Source organism: Solea senegalensis, linkage group LG1 (assembly GCF_019176455.1).
Source record: "Solea senegalensis isolate Sse05_10M linkage group LG1, IFAPA_SoseM_1, whole genome shotgun sequence".
In the NCBI taxonomy this organism is placed as follows: Eukaryota; Metazoa; Chordata; class Actinopteri; order Pleuronectiformes; family Soleidae; genus Solea; species Solea senegalensis.
In genome coordinates, this window is record NC_058021.1 from 2986789 (window position 1) to 3006275 (window position 19487).

At 41.4% G+C, this 19487-nt stretch overlaps 1 protein-coding gene across 1 annotated transcript in view; it reads left to right on the forward strand.

Annotated features, from left to right (window-relative positions):
• Positions 1–19487, forward strand: part of LOC122781630 (partitioning defective 3 homolog) — a 175649-nt gene that overhangs the window by 96954 nt on the left and 59208 nt on the right. The window contains exons 13-17 of the mRNA XM_044045450.1: positions 3659–3845; positions 5529–5674; positions 13397–13627; positions 14512–14606; positions 14688–14770. Coding sequence (XP_043901385.1) covers positions 3659–3845; positions 5529–5674; positions 13397–13627; positions 14512–14606; positions 14688–14770 — 742 coding nt within the window. The remainder of the gene's footprint in view (positions 1–3658; positions 3846–5528; positions 5675–13396; positions 13628–14511; positions 14607–14687; positions 14771–19487) is intronic.

Here is a 19487-nt window from a genome sequence, read left to right on the forward strand (position 1 = left end):
TGACTGATGGACATATATTAAAATTGATCAATGTCAACCAGAGACAGATGTATAACTTAAACATATTTGTACATTTCTTCCTCTTTGGTCATTTATTTTCTTGACATTTTCTCAGAAAAACCAAAATGATTAATTCATTTAAGAGGCCCATAAATATTTTGACCTCATCTGCTGCTGCGAGTTAGTCAAGCAAAGGAGCTCCATAAAATATCCTAATGTAAATTAATTAAGCGGAGGGAGACTTGGACGAGTTTACTACAGCAACTTTTAATCTGTTTTCTTTCTTTTTTTTAATTAGTCGCTGCAAAGTCCACCTCATTAATCAATGCACTGAACATGCGAGTGTGAACTCTGTTTTCCTGCCACGCAAATTGGTTGACATTGACACGGTTGTGAGTGTAAACAAAAGAAAGTAAGAGTTATGAGTGACAGAGGAAGTGCTAATCGTCTGGAGTTCCAGCGCACCGACACTGAGGCTGCGTTCAGGCTGGGTCTCATAATGAGAGGACAGGCTCAGGTGTGAATGCATGAGAGACACAGTATTTGTTTGCTTAACAGTGACAAAGAGGATCATTGCATCTCCAGGTTCACCAAGTTCTGTTGAACGCTAGAAAACTGGTGGAAACGTGTGGATTTGATGAAAAGGACAAAGGCGTTAAGTTATTTAAATTCAAATCTGTAGCAAGAAACAACTTCTTCTTCTGTGTTTGCAGTGTTTATGATAATGGCACATCTGGATGTTATGTAACTGAATATTAATGCACGAGCTAATTCATTGTGTTTATGTGGCCAATTAGCGGCCACTTTATTAGGTACAGAGGACCCCTAATAAAGTGTGAGTGGAGTGTTGTTCTGCTGCTGTAGCTTCAGGGATGTGTTGTGTTCACAGATGATTTGCATTCCCTGGTTGTCATGATGGATAGTTGGTTGATAGTAGTTACCCCTCTGTCATCTTTAATCAGTCTGTATGTGAAAATGCCCGTAGATCCGTGTCCGAGATGCTTATTATTATTATTACGCCACGTTTAAAGTCCCTCATGTCACCTTTCTTCCTCATTCTCTTGCTACTCGGATGCCAATGTCCGAGAAGACTGTTGCAGCACTTTCCACAGGGTAATGTGTCGCAGAGATTAGCTCGCTCCACAAACTTTGCTTGAATGGATGAAACGGCGTGCATGCTGGGACGTCGGGAGCGTGCCCCAAAATATAAATTGAGCATTATTCCTAAGAAAACGTCATCATCATCATCATCATCATTCCCATTCAGAACATATCAGCGCTGCACTCAAGCTCAGATCACTATGGATTTCCACACTGTGAAGATGCCTTGGATAAGAGAGCGACTTAATTATTCCTTCAGGCCAATCACTTTCAAGGCCCGGCACCCCTGGCAATAACCTCCTCACTAATTATGCAAATAGAGTGAGACAAGACAAAATGAAAAGAGGAAAAGAAACTGAAAAAAAAGCTCTTTCTGCCTGTGGGCCAATGTTCTTCTCACCTCCTGCTATCCTCATTTTCATCTCGAAAAACCTCCTCACGCCCCCCCATATGTGCCCTCAAGTATTCAGCACTCTTGCACAAAAAGCATCTAATAACAGTCTCTGCCGTAGAACCTCAAATGAAATGCCACCTATTGTTTCGGCGTAGCTCGCTCAGAAATGATTACAGCCACTGGGAAAGATGATGGTTTGATTTTCAGGTTGATTCTTTGGCTGTGAGCTCCGTCCACATGGCAGTGCTGTTGTTGCAGGCAGGATCGCTGCCCTCGGGTGCTGGCACTAAGACAAAGAGCCTTTTTTCTTTCCTTTCCTTTCCTTTCTTTCTTTCTTTCTTTCTTTCCCTCTTTCACCAGGCCAGTGACTTGACAGATTCATTGGTTTTCTACTCAGTTGCTGCCAGTTGATTGTACTGCAGTGATTCAAACTGTGACATTGATGGGATTCTCAGTGTCGCGCATTGGACTGCTTAGGGAAATGGGATTAAGTGGTTGCCGTGAGCGCACGCGCGTGTGGTCATGTTTGTGTGTATATAATGTGTGTGTGTGTGTGTGTGTGTGTGTGGTCTGACACACACACACAGAGAGAGAGGGAGGGAGTGAGTGAGAAGTGACCATTCTGTGCGCCGCCAAAATCACAGTGAATAACACACACACACACACACACACACAGAGAAACCACTGTAATTAATGTAGTGAAAGTCTCCCAGTGTTAAGGGCAAGCACTCACACACGTTTGTCAATGCTGTCCAACCCACTTTCGGCCCCTGTTTAGACCTTGTATTCACAGCTGTTCTAAGAACTCCAGTGGCATGTGGATAATGCCGAGTACGGTCGTTCACACCTGGCATTCAAATGTGTCCTGAGTATCTCTCTGGTGTCCACATGATATCAGGTCTTTCATCGTTATTCCAGTTCACACTGGCATCACAGGGTACCTCGTGATGTGTTACAGTGCAGGAGAACAAAGAGCATAAACCTGGCGTATCGAATATCATATTGCACAAGGGAAGGACGACGATTTATCACAGAATCAGTATTTTGACCCATGTTATTCTCAATGATGGAATATCAATATCCACACTGCAGCGACATGAGTAGAACAGCCAATAGCAGGACTCTCATGTCTCTTTCTGTCCCCCACCTCTCCTCTGTGCCCCATTTCTTCTTCTTCTTTCACCCCAACCGGTCGAGGCAGATGGCTGCACGTCTCTGAGTCTGGTTCTGTGAGAGATGAGTTTTTTCTCTCCACTGATGCCTAGTACCTTGAAGTAATGTATGTTATGATTTGGCACTATATAGATAATAGATATTGTATAGTGCTCAGAACTCTGGTTGTCTTCCATGTTAATTAACATTATGCTGAAAGTTTGTACTATTCAAACTTACTAAGACTACTATTATAGCTTACCCCAGATTTAACCAAACACCAAACACTGACCTTTTAAGCTGCATTTACACACACACACACACACACGCTTTATTCCTCTCCATTTAGCAGCAGCAGCAGCAGCAGCAGCAGCAGAACACTAAGCAGTAGCACATCGATTCCCTCTGTTCTCAGTCATGAGAAACAAACAGCAGGTCTGACACAGATCTCCAGGTTTCAAACACTTTCTCAAGACAAACAGCCTTCTCCATGAGTTCTGTACACATGGCTTTTATGAAGCATTGAAGCTGCCCTTCTTTTGATGCCGAGGAGACCCACCCCCACCCTATTCTCCCTGCTCCCAATTTTCAAAATACAGATTAAAGTCAGAGTCATGTACTGCATATCAATGGGTGTTTTTTAAGCCTTGCTTTTCAGGAGCGGGGGGGTTGCTGTGTAGAGTAGTTTTTTATCTTTATTTGTGGGATCACAGCTTGTATTAATCATAGTGTTTTGACACAGGACTAGCATTGTGTCTTCTGCCAAACTCCACTCAGTCTAAGCTTGATTAGCCCCGGAGAACTTTTATTCAACTTGAAAATATGTTTTGAAAAGCTTTATTTATTTTTAAATAAAAAGAAAAAGAAAAATTGCATTGAACGACTGCTGCAGTCTCACCCTGGAATCGGCAGTTTTCCCGCTGTCAGATATAATCATTCTTGTGACCAGTCAGCCTATTATAAGCTTTATTTTTATTTCTTTATGAGATTTCTTATTTTCACCCCCTTCAGGTAATTATCAGCTCTCGCCGACCGTCAACATGCCACAGAACGACACTGTGATCATCGAGGACGACCGGCCGCCGCTCCTCCCGTCTCACCTCTCTGACCAGTCCTCGTCCAGTTCCCATGACGACGTGGGCTTCGCGGCTGACGTGACGCCGCTGTGGGCCCAAGAGCTGCCCACTCCCACTGACAGGTAGGGCTCATCTGTCGCTTCGACTCTTCTCCCACGATTCCCTTCACCTTGAGTCAGTCACGTGACATGTAAACACTTTCTGTTCCTCGTTTGTCAACATCTGACTTGTTCCTTCAACACAACACAGCGTCTGTGAGCGTGTGAGCGTGTGTGCGTGTGTGTGTGTGTGTGTGTTGCTCTGATTGGCTTCTGATTGTGAACAGCACTCAGAGAGTCGCGCTGCCTCTCAGCCTGATGTGAAGACCCTCTGTTCTGACACAGCACTGATGAGGAACCGTCTCTGTATTTAGTCCTTGTTTGTTTGTCAAATCCATCAAATCACTGTCTCACAACAATTACACTCTGAGAGAAACAAACTCTATTCTCACCTTTGTTTATGACACATCACTACAGCAGTCGTCTATAAAGTACCTTAAAGGGATACTTGAGTAAAAGTACAAGTATGTTACCAGAAAATGACTTTGGTAGAAGTCTTAAAGTTTATGACATTTACTGTACTTAAGTATCAGAAGTCATTTTCTGATATGAAATAAGTTTTAGACGTAAAAGTACATTAAGAGTTGGGATTGAGTCATGGTGGCTCAGTGGTAGGACGAGTTGTCTTTCAACTGGAAGGTTGTGGGTTCAATTTCTGGCTCTGCTGCTATGTGTTCATGTGTCCTTGACACATATAGACTTAACTTAACTCCATGTTGAAGTGTTTGAATGGGTGAAAACTGAAGTGTGAAGCAGTTCATCAGGACTAGAAAAGCTATATAAATACAGACCATAATACCAACTCTTCTTCTCATTTTATTTGGTAATAACAAAGAGAGTTAGAGGAAAAATACAAGTGGCTAAAAATATAAATAACCAAGACAGATATGTGAATTTTGTACTTAAATGCAGTAACAAAGTATTTGTACTTTGTTACAATTGGATGTTTTTGTGTATTTCTGTTACTTGTCAGGAGCAGTGGTCCACATGGGGACCAGAGCCTGGACCTAATGAGGCAAAACCTCATTTCTAACTGACTGCTTAAGGCAGTTATAGTTAAAGTTAAGAGAAAAGGCTTTAGTTTTACTAGCTGCACAAACCTGTGTGTGCGTGTGCAAAGAAAAACTCCAACTTGTACTAACCAGCAGAGCAGAAGATCTGTCTGATCCTGATTATCGTCAGTCCAAAGTTCACCAAAGTTTGTCTCCACCAGGTGCTTTTTGTCCTAAAAAGTCATTTTAAGGATACAAGACGAGAAATGAGAAGAATATGAATATTTGTTTTTGTTGGTTGATCCTGGTTTTAACAGAAATGACGTTTATTTTGTGCCACAGTTGTGTGAGGATGTGTGTGTGTGTGTGTGTGTGTGTGTGTGTGTCTCTACAGAGCGACTTTGTGTCCTTCTGTCTATGTTTGTACCTGATTGTCATTCTCTTTTATCTTCTCTGTTTACTTTTTATCGTTCCTTCCCCACATTGATCTTTTTTATGTAATCTGGATTCATCAGAATTCTCCTTTTCTTTAACTCTCTCCCCTTATCATTTGTTTTTCTCTTCTCTTCTTTGGATTATTTTTTTCTTCTTCCTGTCGTATATTGATTTGAATATTTCATGTATATAGACGATGCAGTTTTAATGGTGATAATTTATAATCCATCTGTCCTTTGAGACACTTCTAATATTCCTGTCTTCACCACGCTGCATTCAGCGCCCTCCCTCCAGATGAAAGTCATCCCAATTTCCAGAGGGAAGGGTTCGGACGTCAGAGCATGTCGGAGAAACGCACCAAGCAGTTTGGAGACGCCGGGCAGCTCGAGATCATCAAAACACGCAAGTCCAAGAGCATGGATCTAGGTACAGCTTTCCCCTAAGAAGTAGTTTCCACTCAGACCAAGTTAAATAAGTTTTTATAAAGAGTTTTAAAGAGTTTGATGACCTCCAGTCAAGTAGCAGAGGAGCAATCTCGCTCCATCACATTTATAGTGGAATAAAGCAGTTTCATTTGTAATTTGTAGGGTTCATTAAACTAGACTGTGACAGTATTTTCTAGGGCTTTTATTTTATACGCAGCATGATATAATTCAAGGAAAACTGTCAAAATTATAAATAACATATGGTTATTTTATAAGTACATGACCTCTGGGGAAAACAAACAAACAAAAACACTATTATGTGCTTAATGGCCTTTTAAATATTGTAGTTTCCTGAGTGTCTGGTTCGTTTTTATATGGGGGCTAAAAAGTTTTTAAACAGAACACACTCACCATGATGAGTGTTCATCGTTTTAGTCTTTGAAAGTAAACAAACTTTCTCGGCTTTTTCCCAGTCAGTGTGCACCTGAGCTCATTTCAATGTTTCCTCGTATGCCTGCATGTCTGTCCCTCCCTCTTACATCCAGGTGTATCCCAGCATCATTTTCCCCGTGTATGCAAACAGAGTCTCTCCGTCTCTTGCCAAACTTTGAGTTTGATGATTCACCTTGAAATGGCTCTGAACACTCGCTGATTGCTTTGGCTGCAGCGCTGTCTCTGCCTGCACTCGCTCTATAATCATATCTAATCTTCCTGACCAGATTGCTGCTCTGTGCCGTGTTGATATCACAACAAGTCTGATTGCTATCCTATTTTTTCCACCTCCACCTCCTTGCCTCGCATGGTGTCCAATCCTAATTGAGATGAAGTCCGTTTGTGATGTTTGCAGCGCATGCGGAATGTCGTGAGCACTAACTGAACCCCAAATATTTGTATCCCTCCCCCCTTTCTTCCTCCCCACTTCCTTTAACAGTAGCCGACGAGATTAACCTCACCCCTCGTGCTGAGATCAACACAGGTAAGGACCGGTGCACTGTAGAAAGGAAAACTCAACCTCGCCATCACCTCCATCATCACTTTTTATACTCATAGTGCATTTCCACTGCCTTGCTCAGAGGGGTATAAGTGGCGGTTGACGTACGTCACACGAAAAGTCCATTAGGGCATCAGCTTTATTTCAATTTTAGGGAGAATTAAGAGAATAGGAAATGGCACCAGCTGGAATGAATGGAAACGAAAAGCAGCAGTGACGTGACTTTGTTTGTGTTTTGTTGCTTCATTGCTGTGGAAATGTGCATTTTACGTAACATTTTAACCATCTAGAGCATTTGACCACTAATGTCTGAACATATCTTTAAGTGTAAGTGTTCTTTTCTTTGTCAAAGCCGACTTATTCCCCTCTGGCCAAAGTCCTTTTGCATCATCTCTGCTCCACCTTTGCTCTCCGTGTTCGCTTCGGTTAATACGACATAAGAGGGACTGTGTTGCATTTATTTGTCATCATTGTTTTCACTTTGACATGACGAATCATTTTGGCGTGAAAGCATTTTTTAAACGGGATGGTTTGGGTTGGGGTTGTATGAGGTACTTACACATCCCCATTATATTTCACACAGGACGCTGTTGGTACCAGCAATTTGTGATCCTTTGTAAACGACTCACTCCCACACCAGAGTCCATTGACTGAAGTAGTGATTTTACTTCACAGCACACAGGAGCTGTTGATCCACTGCAGCCTCCATCACCTCGTTTGATAGGGTTTAGAGTTTGAAACATTTCATTCAGATTTACTTTAATGACATGAGGGTTAGGGTTTATATATATATATATATATATATATATATATATATATATACATATATATATATATATATATGTATATATATGTATATATATATACATATGTATGTATATATATATATGTATGTATATATATATATATATGTATGTATATATGTATATGTATATATATATATTTGTATATATATGTATGTATATATGTATATGTATATATATGTATGTATATATATGTATGTATATATGTATATGTATATATATATGTATATGTATGTATATATATATATATATATATACGATATATATATATGTATATGTATGTGTATATATATACATATGTATATATATACACACGATATATATATATATATATATATATATATGTATATGTGTAAAAGCTCTACTTGAAAAGTTTCAAACTATCCCTTTAACTGCAGAGGTGAAGCAGATGTTTGTGCTAAAAACTCTAAATGAAGCTCAGGCCGCGTCTGTGGCTTTGTGTAAGGGATCGATTGATAATTGGTGCAGGACGTGACGCAGGTGTGCTGGAACAACAGTGACGGCCTTTAAATTGCACGTATTGATCTAAAAAATGCAAATTGAGCTCTGTGATCTCGCCGAGTGTGTATCGGAGCGTTTATCCGCCCGCTCCTCACCCTTTTCTCCCGCATTTGCATAGTTTCCGACGGGCTCTGCGTGTGAAGTGACGACTTGCAGTTCTCACCACAGTCTGAGGTCGCTGTGGAACACGGTGGTGAAAGCAGTCGGGTCACTGCAGATTTGATTTTCACCCGTTTTGCCTCAGATGTAGCTGTAGCACTAATTGTTTTGTGTGTGTGTGTGTGTGAAGAGAGCGAGAGAGTAGACAAAGCACTCTGTCCTTGGTTAAGGCAGCGAGCTGACAGCGTGTCATCCATCACTGTCAACTCTGGTGTATTTTCACTGTCGGCCTTGACTGAATGGAAGGCCTGCCTCTGAAATCAGCCACTTGGACAAAAGGACAAATCTCACTGAAGGAAAACATGGTGAAGTAGAAAGAGGGGAGACGTGAGAGGTTCAGTGGCACTGTTCCACTTTACTTTTGTGACTTTTAGACTTAGCATGCAAAGCAGTCCTTTAGGGATAACTGGTGGAAATGGATTTTTGAAACAGTGACAGTTCTGAGTGGGTATTATCAGATGTGACTGACCTGTGAGCAGTGAATCCAACTTTCCACAATGGATGGATAGATATTATTGTTCCACTCCATATTAATACAGCTCAGAGAACAGACTGCACATGAAGTAAAGATGGTTTAATACTACCTTTTTTTGTGTGTGTGTGTTAATTACCGATATCACAAGCTTAGATTTTTACCACTCTCAGCCTTTTCCCTCTTTTGAACATGTTACCTTAAATGGCGACATGTTTTAGAGATTTGATATTCTAACTGTGCGGCAGTTATGTTCACGTGTCCTTCACATTTTACGTTTTATTTACGTCTTATATTTGCTTCACAGGTCACTTATCTTTCCTTTGTCTAATATCCGCTCATAGCAGTATTATGACTATCTTACTGGTGCCATACAGTATTTCATGAATAGAATCCAATCACACAAGGTGTACACAACAGTTGCACAGCTTGACACAAACTTCCCCCCCGTGGAGACGATCATACATTTCTGTCTTCTAAATGACATAACATTGAGTCGCGGTCGTAACACGTGGCTTTCGATGGCTCTCTGTAACCTGACAGTTGTGCTGGCTGTACCTGCTTCACAAAGCCTCCATTTCATGGAACATTTATCTTAAGAGAAACGAATGTTTGTACATAATTCACACGGATCCCCAATTAAAGTCATTAAAAGCATTCAATGGCCTCATTAAGTAGCATAAAAACGTGGTCGTGATATGAGAGCACTTGTTTCTGGTGGTAATAGCGCTGCCTTCGCTGCAAATCAAAGAATGTTTAATTAGGCCCCATTGTCTTGTCTGAATTGGAGTGATTTGCCTCTTCATTGAAATTCTCACTACCGTTTCACTTTCCTCCAGTGATTCAAAGTGTATTAGGTGGATATTTAGTTTGAGGTTCATGAGAAAAGAAGATGTTTCTAACAGTTGTCATTTAATACTCTTGATATTTCCCTCATGTTTCTGGCTAATAGATTTTTGTCTGGGCTTTATTTTCACTATGTGGGCCCCTGGTGTCACGTTACTAACTTTAACGTTAAAAAAAGAGTGTAAATAATCCATGGTCCATTTACCAAAGCCAAAACACAATCATCCTGCTGAAACTGAAGACTGAGGCAGCTTTTAGCGATGTGGCGAGCAGGAACCCTCGCCTACTGATCTGTGATTGGTCGATAGATTTATTGACACAGGCCGTTGCCATATGTCGGTGATGGAGGACAATACTGGACGTCTGGCTGCTGAGACGCTTGTCTTCACGTGTCATAAATCGCTGCGTGAAAATGTCCCGGGAGTCGTTCCCTGTCGAGGAGTCCATTGGAATTTTGTGACGGAGGAAACACTGAATTGTTTTCAATTTGTCAATGACATTTTGTGTTATTATAGGCTTGTTTGTTCAGTCAATCCTCACAGGAGGAAGGTTTTTCTTTCAAATTTCAATTAGGCGGGGCACTGTTTACTATATACCATCTTATTGGAGACTTTAAATTGAATGTAATTGTGAATGATTGTTTGTGTAAGTTGATTTATAGAGTCGTCATCAATAAAATACTTTAGATTATGTCATTTTCTGTCATCACGCAGGGATCTGTGTAGAGATTACAGAGTCAGTGTGACTTCCGTGGTGCAGACTGAATCCGAGACACTGCTGCCAGCTCCAGCCGAGTCTGGTGTCGGCACCAATCTGACCTCTCTTCGGTTCCAGCTGCCACGTGATTTGTCTGTATCTGTTACTGTGAGGCCGGCCGTCGAAGCTTAACTCTGTCGGATGTTTATCAGCTCTGCTCCAAACAACAGTGTCACTGATTATTCAGAACAGACGAGACTGTTTTTAAAGGCACAACAATGCGAGAAACTGAGAAACCACCAGAATGTCACGTCAACACAAGCATGTTAGTAATCGTATGCTCGCACGCATGATGGCCATGCCAACATGAAAACAGACCTTGAAAGCAGACAAGTTTCTTATTCTATTCATTTATTTATTTATTTATTTATTTATTAATTTAACTTATTTATCTATTTATTTATTTAACTTATTTATGTATTTATTTATTTATTTATTTAACTTATTTATCTATTTATGTATTTAACTTATTTATGTATTTATTTATTTATTTATTGATGTATTTAACTTATTTATTTATTTAACTTATTTATTTATTTAACTTATTTATTTATTTATGTATTTAACTTATTTATTTATTTATTTAACTTATTTATTTATTTATTTATCCATTCATTCATCCATTTATTTATTTAACTTATTTATTTATTTAACTTACTTATTTATTTATTTATTCATTCATTCATCCATTTATTTATTTATTTATTTATTTATTTAACTTATTTATTTATTTATTTATTTATTTATTCATTTATCCATTTATTTATTTATTCATTCATTCATCCATTTATTTATTTATTTGTTTATGTATTTATTCATTCGTTGCTCTCTGTGTGTATTGCTGTGGTCAAGTGGAACTTGTGAACTGGTGATTTTTGGCACAAGAAGTCATGTACAGGACGTCCTTAGTTCACATGATGTCTGATTAACATGGTAAACAAACCTATTATGTATAGGGGTGTAGTGGTTTCATAGGTAACCGAATGCAGACCGGCTACCAAAACAGGCCTGATTCTTAAGTTTAAGTTGATTATTCATTAGGAAATTAGAATAGGAACCAAATGTGGTTTCTTAATCTTTGTGACCAAATTATAAATGCCTCTGAAGTGTGACTGCAGTGGAATGGTGCTGCGTGGGCAAAGCCTTTCTGAAAGAGGAGTGCAGTGTGAAAAGTCTATCAGTGTGAGTTCTCAGTGAGACGTTAAGGCGACTGGACAGAATGATGAGAATGAATTGGAGGCAGCCTCTCACTTGTTCTCTTTGCATCTCGTCAGTTTGTCCGCTCCGTTCTTTTCTCTTTGGACAGCCTCGCTGTTAACAAGGATTTCTCCTGTTCTTCCTTTTCCTTTGTTCAGTGTCGTCACTGTTCACACGTCTGCGAGGCCTTTTGTGTTGTGCAGACTCGTGCTACACTCGCTCAGAGGTGACACCACCCAGGAGAATGGAACTCTTTCGTTCACTTCCATACATCTTCACCTTATCTCACGGACGTTTATTATCCGCCGCTTGTGAAACGTGTCATAGAGGAACCAAAATGATGCCCGCGCCGCCACAAGCGGTCTCAGTTTAATTAAACTGTCATGTTTCTCCGATTTCGCTGATGGTCCTTTTTATTCCGAGCCACATCTCGGTAGTGAAGTGTGTAGTCAGTAAGGAGGAGTATCACACGCGATCGATCAGCTTCTTCTTTCGTGATGAAACGCACAGTATCCAGGTTTAAATATGGATTGTTACTGTCAGAGTTGCTTGTTATCTGCTGAGACGAGGCAGGTTCAGATGCACCGGGAAACTCACTGAGCAGATACTCCATTGCAGCACAAATGGAAATGTTAATAGGAATTGTTTTTAAGCTGGTGTTCACTAGCTGCATTATATTGATGCATCCTGTCTGTTTTGGATACGTCAAAACAAGTGAACTCATTTATATGAAACTGGAAGCCTCGTTCTTGTTGAATCACAAAAGTCCTTTGGAACCTTTCCTTCCATCCTTCTGCTCTGCATTGTATTGAGCATTTCTGGAGAACAGACTATGGTTAAAATCCAATAAATAGATTTTGGGAAAACACAACAAAATGGAGCCAGTAGAAAGATTGTTGATTTGTTTGTTTGCGGTCGATGTTCATGGCCGTGGTTGAGGTGAACTGAAGCATTAAAAACAACCAGTAAACTCATCAGCTGCACTGCAGTTAGTCAAAATCAAAGAGGACACAGTGGAAAACGTCTGAGTTCAAACCCCCCCCCCTCGTTTTCTGCTTTCTGTGTCATCCTCTCCGTTCATCCTCATAAATCACCCTGTCACCATGATGTAACATCATCGTTTATCCTCCACACTGTTTTTTTAACTCGACTTCAATCACAACCAAAGTTTTGTCCATGAGATGGATAACAGTGTGTTTGAAAATGGAATCAAATTAGCATGAAAGGGGACCGAGGTCAATCTAGATTAGTAGATTATATTGTCTAATGTAATAAAATAACAACAAGGGAATGAGGTAGTTGCTTAAAACTAACCTCAGAAGTACAGGTGATAACTCTAAAGTTATTTACTGACCTCAATTAGTGACGGGTTTTAACATGACCATTCAATCCATCTCCAATAGGGATTACCTGAGATAGTTTAGTCTCTTTTTCTAGGTGTTTGGCCCAGTTAAGACCTGTTATTAATGATCCAATCACAAATAGACACCGATTCATCAATACAGGGTGAACATGTGCTCTCACACCAAAAAGGTCTCCATCAATGTGTGTTGGACGCGCTCACACACGCTGAACTTAAAGCTGCCCACTTGTGCTTGGGTCACTCAGAACCAGGTCTGAACGGGTAGTGAATTAGAGGAGGCAGGTAGAGAATAGACATGAAGTGTCATTTACTGTGTTTTCCATCCAAATACATGTGTAACAATGTGAATTTTTGATGTATTTACATGAACTACAATTTGGGAAAGGACAGGAGAAATAATCCAGAAAGACACAGTGATGCATCATTTTGAATTCCTCTGGACATGTGATATGATCACCTGCACTGCCAGCTGTAAGACCGTAGGCAGCAGGTTACCATAGCAACCATTTTTAGCTCTCATTGGGACATAGTTGCCCCTGTAATGTACACACATAATAAACAGAAAGTGTTGTGTTCATGTTCCCGCTGTACAGTCGTCTTTGTCCTCCCACCAGGTTCCTCCACAAAGGACGTGGGACCGTCACTGGGCTTGAAGAAGTCCAGCTCCCTCGAGAGCCTGCAGACGGCTGTTGCCGAGGTAACCCTCAACGGTGACCTCCCCTTTCACCGGCCTCGCCCCCGCATCATCAGGGGCCGCGGCTGCAACGAGAGCTTCAGGGCGGCCATCGACAAGTCGTACGACCGACCGGCTCCGCCGGAGGAGGAGGACGAGGGCATGGAGACGTGTAAGACATCACATGTTTAACACTTACAGGCCGGGTGTGGTCCTACAGTGAGACACATCACCGTGGAACTTCTGTTTTTTTACTTGGATGCTGCACCGTGGTTTTACTGAGTGATGCTAACAGAGCAGTGATTGTCCTGTGGCTGTCCTCACTAATGCATGGGAGTGACAACACGCTGACTAATGCTTAGTGTCTGGCAGCAGCTGATTTTATCACTGCTTGTGGTAGTGGCATATTGCTGAGTCAGGAGGTATCAGCTCACCACGTACGACACTAAATACATCACCTGTCAGTATGAGACGCCGTGAGGAGGACAAAACAAGTCAAAGAATGGGAATGTTGTATAAGAACATGTTGAAAGTCAGTGAAATTAAACATTTATACATGTACTGTATATACAGTATATTACAAGACAATCATCCATCAACCAAACAGTGAAGTGCAGGATTTCATAGGTGTCGGCCGTTACTTTCAGCCAAATGATCCTTTTTACATGAAGTTATTCCTACGAGAAGTCTTGAGATGATGGCACTGGAGAGAGAAATGAGCGCGGCGTTTAACAAATCTATTCACATCAGAATCAATAATCTCATCTCACAAGTCAGAATGGTGATATATAGTCTCTCCTTATTAATACTCATCCAAATCCCACAGGTAAAAAAAAAAGGAAATGATTTGTTGTTTTCTCTGAACTAAATATCGTGTTTTACATTTCATCAAGTGTCTAATGATAACTGTCATTAAGGCGCAGAGCTCTTCAGTCTCGTGATAATATATGCAGTTAAATGACTTTAATTGCACATTTATTGAATTCATATTGCTTTTCCTGTGTTGGTTTCTGTCTCTGCCTGTCTACTATGTGTCTTCTTTTACGTCCTCTGCAGTGGAGGAGGACACAGAGGAGAGCTCGCGGTCGGGGCGAGACTCCGTGTCCACGGTGGCCGACCAGACGCCGCTCTCTGGCCCTGAGAAGCCCCTGGTCAACGGCACCAACCGCGCCAAAGAGGACAAGAAGAAGGACAAGGACAAAGACAAAGACAAAGAAAAGGGAGGGAAGGAGAAGAAGAAGCAGGAGGGAGGAAAAGACAAGGACAAGGGAAAAGCCAAGAAGGGAATGCTGAAGGGACTCGGCGACATGTTCAGGTAAGATAAGGAATCCAAATCAGCCACAGGCAAAAATAATATTGATCCTTTATTTAAAGGGAAAATTCAGGTTTATAAAGTGGTTCTTATACCATTTGGAACAGGATTCAGAGTGTGTTGACACCATAGTAAACCACTTACTATATCCAGAATATATTGTACAGTTAGAATGTTATTGATTATCGTTTAAGATGCTACAACAGCTGAGATAAATAATCTGGTTACCGTCTCCAAACAGGCGGCACGCTGAGCTGAATGTTGCGTGGTGACTACGTACAGAAACCTCAGAAAACGAAACCCAGACTATCCCTTTAATGATTCGCTCCTGGTATTAAATAAACTCCCATTATTACATGCGGTCGCTGCCGTGAGAGAACACGGTGTCGGTTGTGCAGTGTGTTCAGAGCTTATATTGTGTCGTCGGTACATTTTGTAGCAGAAATTCTCATTTTCAGCACGAAACTTTTCCTAAACCAGAGATATACTGCATGTGTACTCTGAGTCATCCGCACATCGGAGTAATCCCTTCAGCAAACACTTCATATGTCTTGACTGAGTGAAATACTGTGTATTTCTATCTTTTTTTTTTGTTTGAATAACAGATCACATGATTATGTCATGGACACACATGTCTGTCTGTGGTGAACTGACACAATTCTAATTAGACACCACAAGAACTTTCTGGTTTATTTTCCTGTTATCAATACGTTCCCTTCATCATCCACCGTTCAAACTAACGTCCTGGAGCTAAACTGAGTGAAATCATCTCCCTGGCACACACACACACACACACACAGTATGTATTATCACTGGTGTCCAAATTGGTGGAGAAAACCTCAGGGGCTGCCCGCTAATATATCCGTATATCATATTAGTTAAAGCAGTGGCGACAGCGAAGGGTGAAACAATGACTGTTGTCTGAGAGAGGAAGATAATGAGATCCACAGAGATGGTGTGAGAGCGAGAGGAAAGTGAGAAGAAAGGGTGACGGGGTTGGGTGCAGTGTCTCGTCAAAGCAAAACACCCTCCAAGAGATAGTGGGAGACGACAGTGATCTGATCACGGCCGGACACCTCTATGTTTGGGTGATTATACACTATATACAATTAGGTTGAATTATTTTAACTTTAATTTCACCCAAATTGTACACTGAACTTAAGTATTTAAGCAATCTGAGTGTGATAATGTATATTGATAATTGATAAATGATAATGTATGAATAATGTATTAACGCAGTCACGGTAGGATTACATTGGGTCAAATCCTCACATTAAATGCAAGACTCTCACTTCACACACACACACACACACACCAGCTGATAATGAGTGGTGTGTATTTCCATTAACATCAGTGTTACGTGTGTGTGTGTGTGTGTGATCGTCTCAATATTGTCCTCATCAGATCTGCTCCATTAACATGTGACTGACTGTCAGTGTGATCCACGCCCAGTGTTTCCAGCCACAGACAGCTGTGTGCTCCACACACAATGATGTGAGACGCGTTTACCCCTCATCTGTGCTTCACACACCCAGACACTCAACCTAAAGGAATAATCCACCGTAAACAAAAACACGTTATGCAACACGGTGCGATGACTCAGTGATCCCAGTTACGAAAGCTTCATTTTGATTCATTTAAAGTCCTTTAGCTCTCAGGAAGTGATACAGGTCACATGTCTGGTCTGGTAAGAGTTAATCTGCTGTCGTCCTGACAGATATTCATATATTAACGGAGTTATAATTTACTGTACTTGGACTAAGACTAAGTACTTAGACTTACGAGTATTTTTAAGTGTGAGTTTTTTTCCACAGCAGACGGTGAGACCTGCCTCACAGAGCGCGTCATGAAGCTTGTCACACACACACACACAGACACACACACACAGACAGTCTTTTCTAAGTTCAGACCTGTTCACGGCACCAGGACACACACACTGTGAAACCATTGCAAAATTAGCGCAGCCCTCTGATTTCTGGGCAGCAACCATCTTTGTCGATGCCAAGCTACCAGACTGGGTGTTGCATCTGAGTGCAAGTGATGATCAGAGGGAGGGAGAGAGGGAGAGAGAGGGGGACAGAGAGGGAGAAAGAGAGGGAGACATGGCTACAGAGTTGGCAGGCTGTTCAGTTGGCTGGAGTTGATGGTAATGAGGCTTTGATTGGGACCGAGTGTGAGGCCTTCGAGACATGAGAGGGTTCAGGCAGTGGAAGATCACACACACACACACACACACACACACAGAGGCCGACCTCTCCTGATCCATTCGTCCTACATACGTACATCATATAGAAGCTCCTTGACATGCACTCACTCACTCACTCACTCACTCACTCACTCACTCAGTGACATGGCACTGATCGGAGCTCTTGACTTGCTGAAGAGCCACTCGAACACAGATATTTAAAAAAAAACAGCACGTTTGGTTTGTGGCCAGTAAACTTTCGCATCATGAGACCGACACAAGTGAAGCACATTGTGAGAACTTATTTATTTAGCAGCGTGTGTTGCTAAGCGCTAACTGTAACTGCGGCTCCGTCCATCAAACCCAGTTGGAATTTGCTGGGGTGGATTTTTCTTAAATAGGAAATTGCGATGTTTTTTTAACATCGTCCGGCAATGGGGGTTGGCTACCTTGCTCAGGGGTACCCCAGCCCTTTGACCTGGTGGGGACTTGAACTGACAACCCTCTGGTTACAAGGTTTAAAAGTTAAAGTTAGTTAGTTTTTATTAATCCCCTTAGGGAAAGTATTCCTCTGCATTTTGACCCATCCTAGAATTAGGATGCAGTGGGCCACACTGAGTGGCGCCAGGGGAGCATTTGGGGGTTGGCTACCTTGCTCAGGGGTACCCCAGTCCTTTTTGGCTGGGTGGGGATTTGAACCGGCGACCCTCTGGTTACAAGTCAAGTTCCCTTTCCACTTGGCCACGGGCTAGAATTTTCAAGTTCCCCTTCCACTGTCAATGTCCACGTCTCTGCTGCAGCTGCAACAATTCCCATTATTATTACAATTATTATTGTAAATAATTGTATATATAACACACTCAAAAATAACACACTCAATAACCTTCTCTCTGTTCCATCTTTAATTCTTGGATTACCAAAAGGTTCAGCCTTCATCACCGCTAGTTTTGACATTGATCACACAGTCATTTTCATTCTTGGATTGATCTTAATCTCACCACTTCAGCGGTCATGTGTTTCCAACAGACGTCCCGGTTCCTCCAGACGTTGACACACAACGGTGGTCACACATCGGACTGAATCGGCTCAATCCCTGACATTTTGAAGTAGACGCGTCGAGCCTCGGAAGCCCGTCAAAGTGTCTTTATCGATGGTGTTGGCGCTCACAGGACGAGGCCGACGTAACTGTGCCTGGAATATGAGATTATGAAATGCCACAGTGTCATGGTTAATGCTCGGTCTCCTCTTCAAAGTTTTCCCGGCCACTCATAAATCTTGGGGAGAGTGTGTGTGAGTTTGTGTTTGTGTGTGTGTGTGTGTTACACGGAGACGAGACTTTTTTTAAGGGGCCGTTAATGAGAGTTACTGGTGTGGGGAGAGAAAATGTCAACCATCTCTTGCCGTGATAGATCGCTCCTGCTCTTCGCATTAACAGAAAGCCGTCAGTCTTGCAGACAGCCACAGTTAGATTAATCAGGTAATGGACCTTAGACTCTGCCTCCTCCGCCCTCCCTGCTGCAGTTACTCCTCCTCTTCACTCACGTTTTTCTTGAGTTTGTCCTTCAACGTGCCACAACATCATAGCTGGGGGGGGAATGGAGAATTTCCATTTAAAAATCACATTATTAGTATAGAGACATTCACTTAATCAGAGTCATAATGAGATGCTCATGTGAACCAAAACTCTCTCCAGGATCATCTTGGTTGTATAAAACATAATAAGAAATGTTGACAACTGCACATTATGAATGGAAGACAATAGTGATCATCACTGAAAAGTTTATCTTCTGTATGTCAAACTCTCAGACAAAGTTATTATGTAAATTACTGCTCATGAAAGTTTAAAAAAAAAAGAACGTTTAATCTCTCGGCTGCGGTTCTAAGATCTGTGCTTTCACTGTGTGTGTGTGCCAAAGCGATGTCAGACAAGTTCTGCTCAGGCTCAGATTGTGTTGTGTTTGGACTGAACTCTTCAAGATGCTCTTGATGTGCTCTGAATCTAACCAGGAAAAAGTCTTGTGTTGCAACCCCAGGCGTGAGAGAAGCAGTTAGCAGCAAAATGACTGTTACACTTTCAACACTTGTCAACGTCACGGTTCCACAGACAATCAAATACAGCACACGCGCCGGGCTTTACAAACCCCAAAACCTCATCATCAGAAAGAAAGCAATGGCAAAGCCTTGACGTCTGCTGACATTTTGTTTTCTCTTGTTTACATTTAATTGGCGGCTGGTGCATACAGCGCAGCTCGGCGTACCTGTGGTTTTTTTCCATTTTCCATCACTTTGATGCAAAAACCTTTCATTTTTGAGTTTGAAAATGCTGCTTTCCCCCTAAAGATACTAGACCACTCACTCCTTTTAACAATTCTTAAGGATTTGATTTCATTTAATTCACTCTTAGTTTCTGTCTCATTATTTCATTCATTCATTCTTTATTTTTTTGATTCTCACCTTTATTTTTCTCTTTGGTCTCAGTGTTTCACACACACACACACTCCTACACACTTGCATCCCTTGGATTTCTCCACAGAT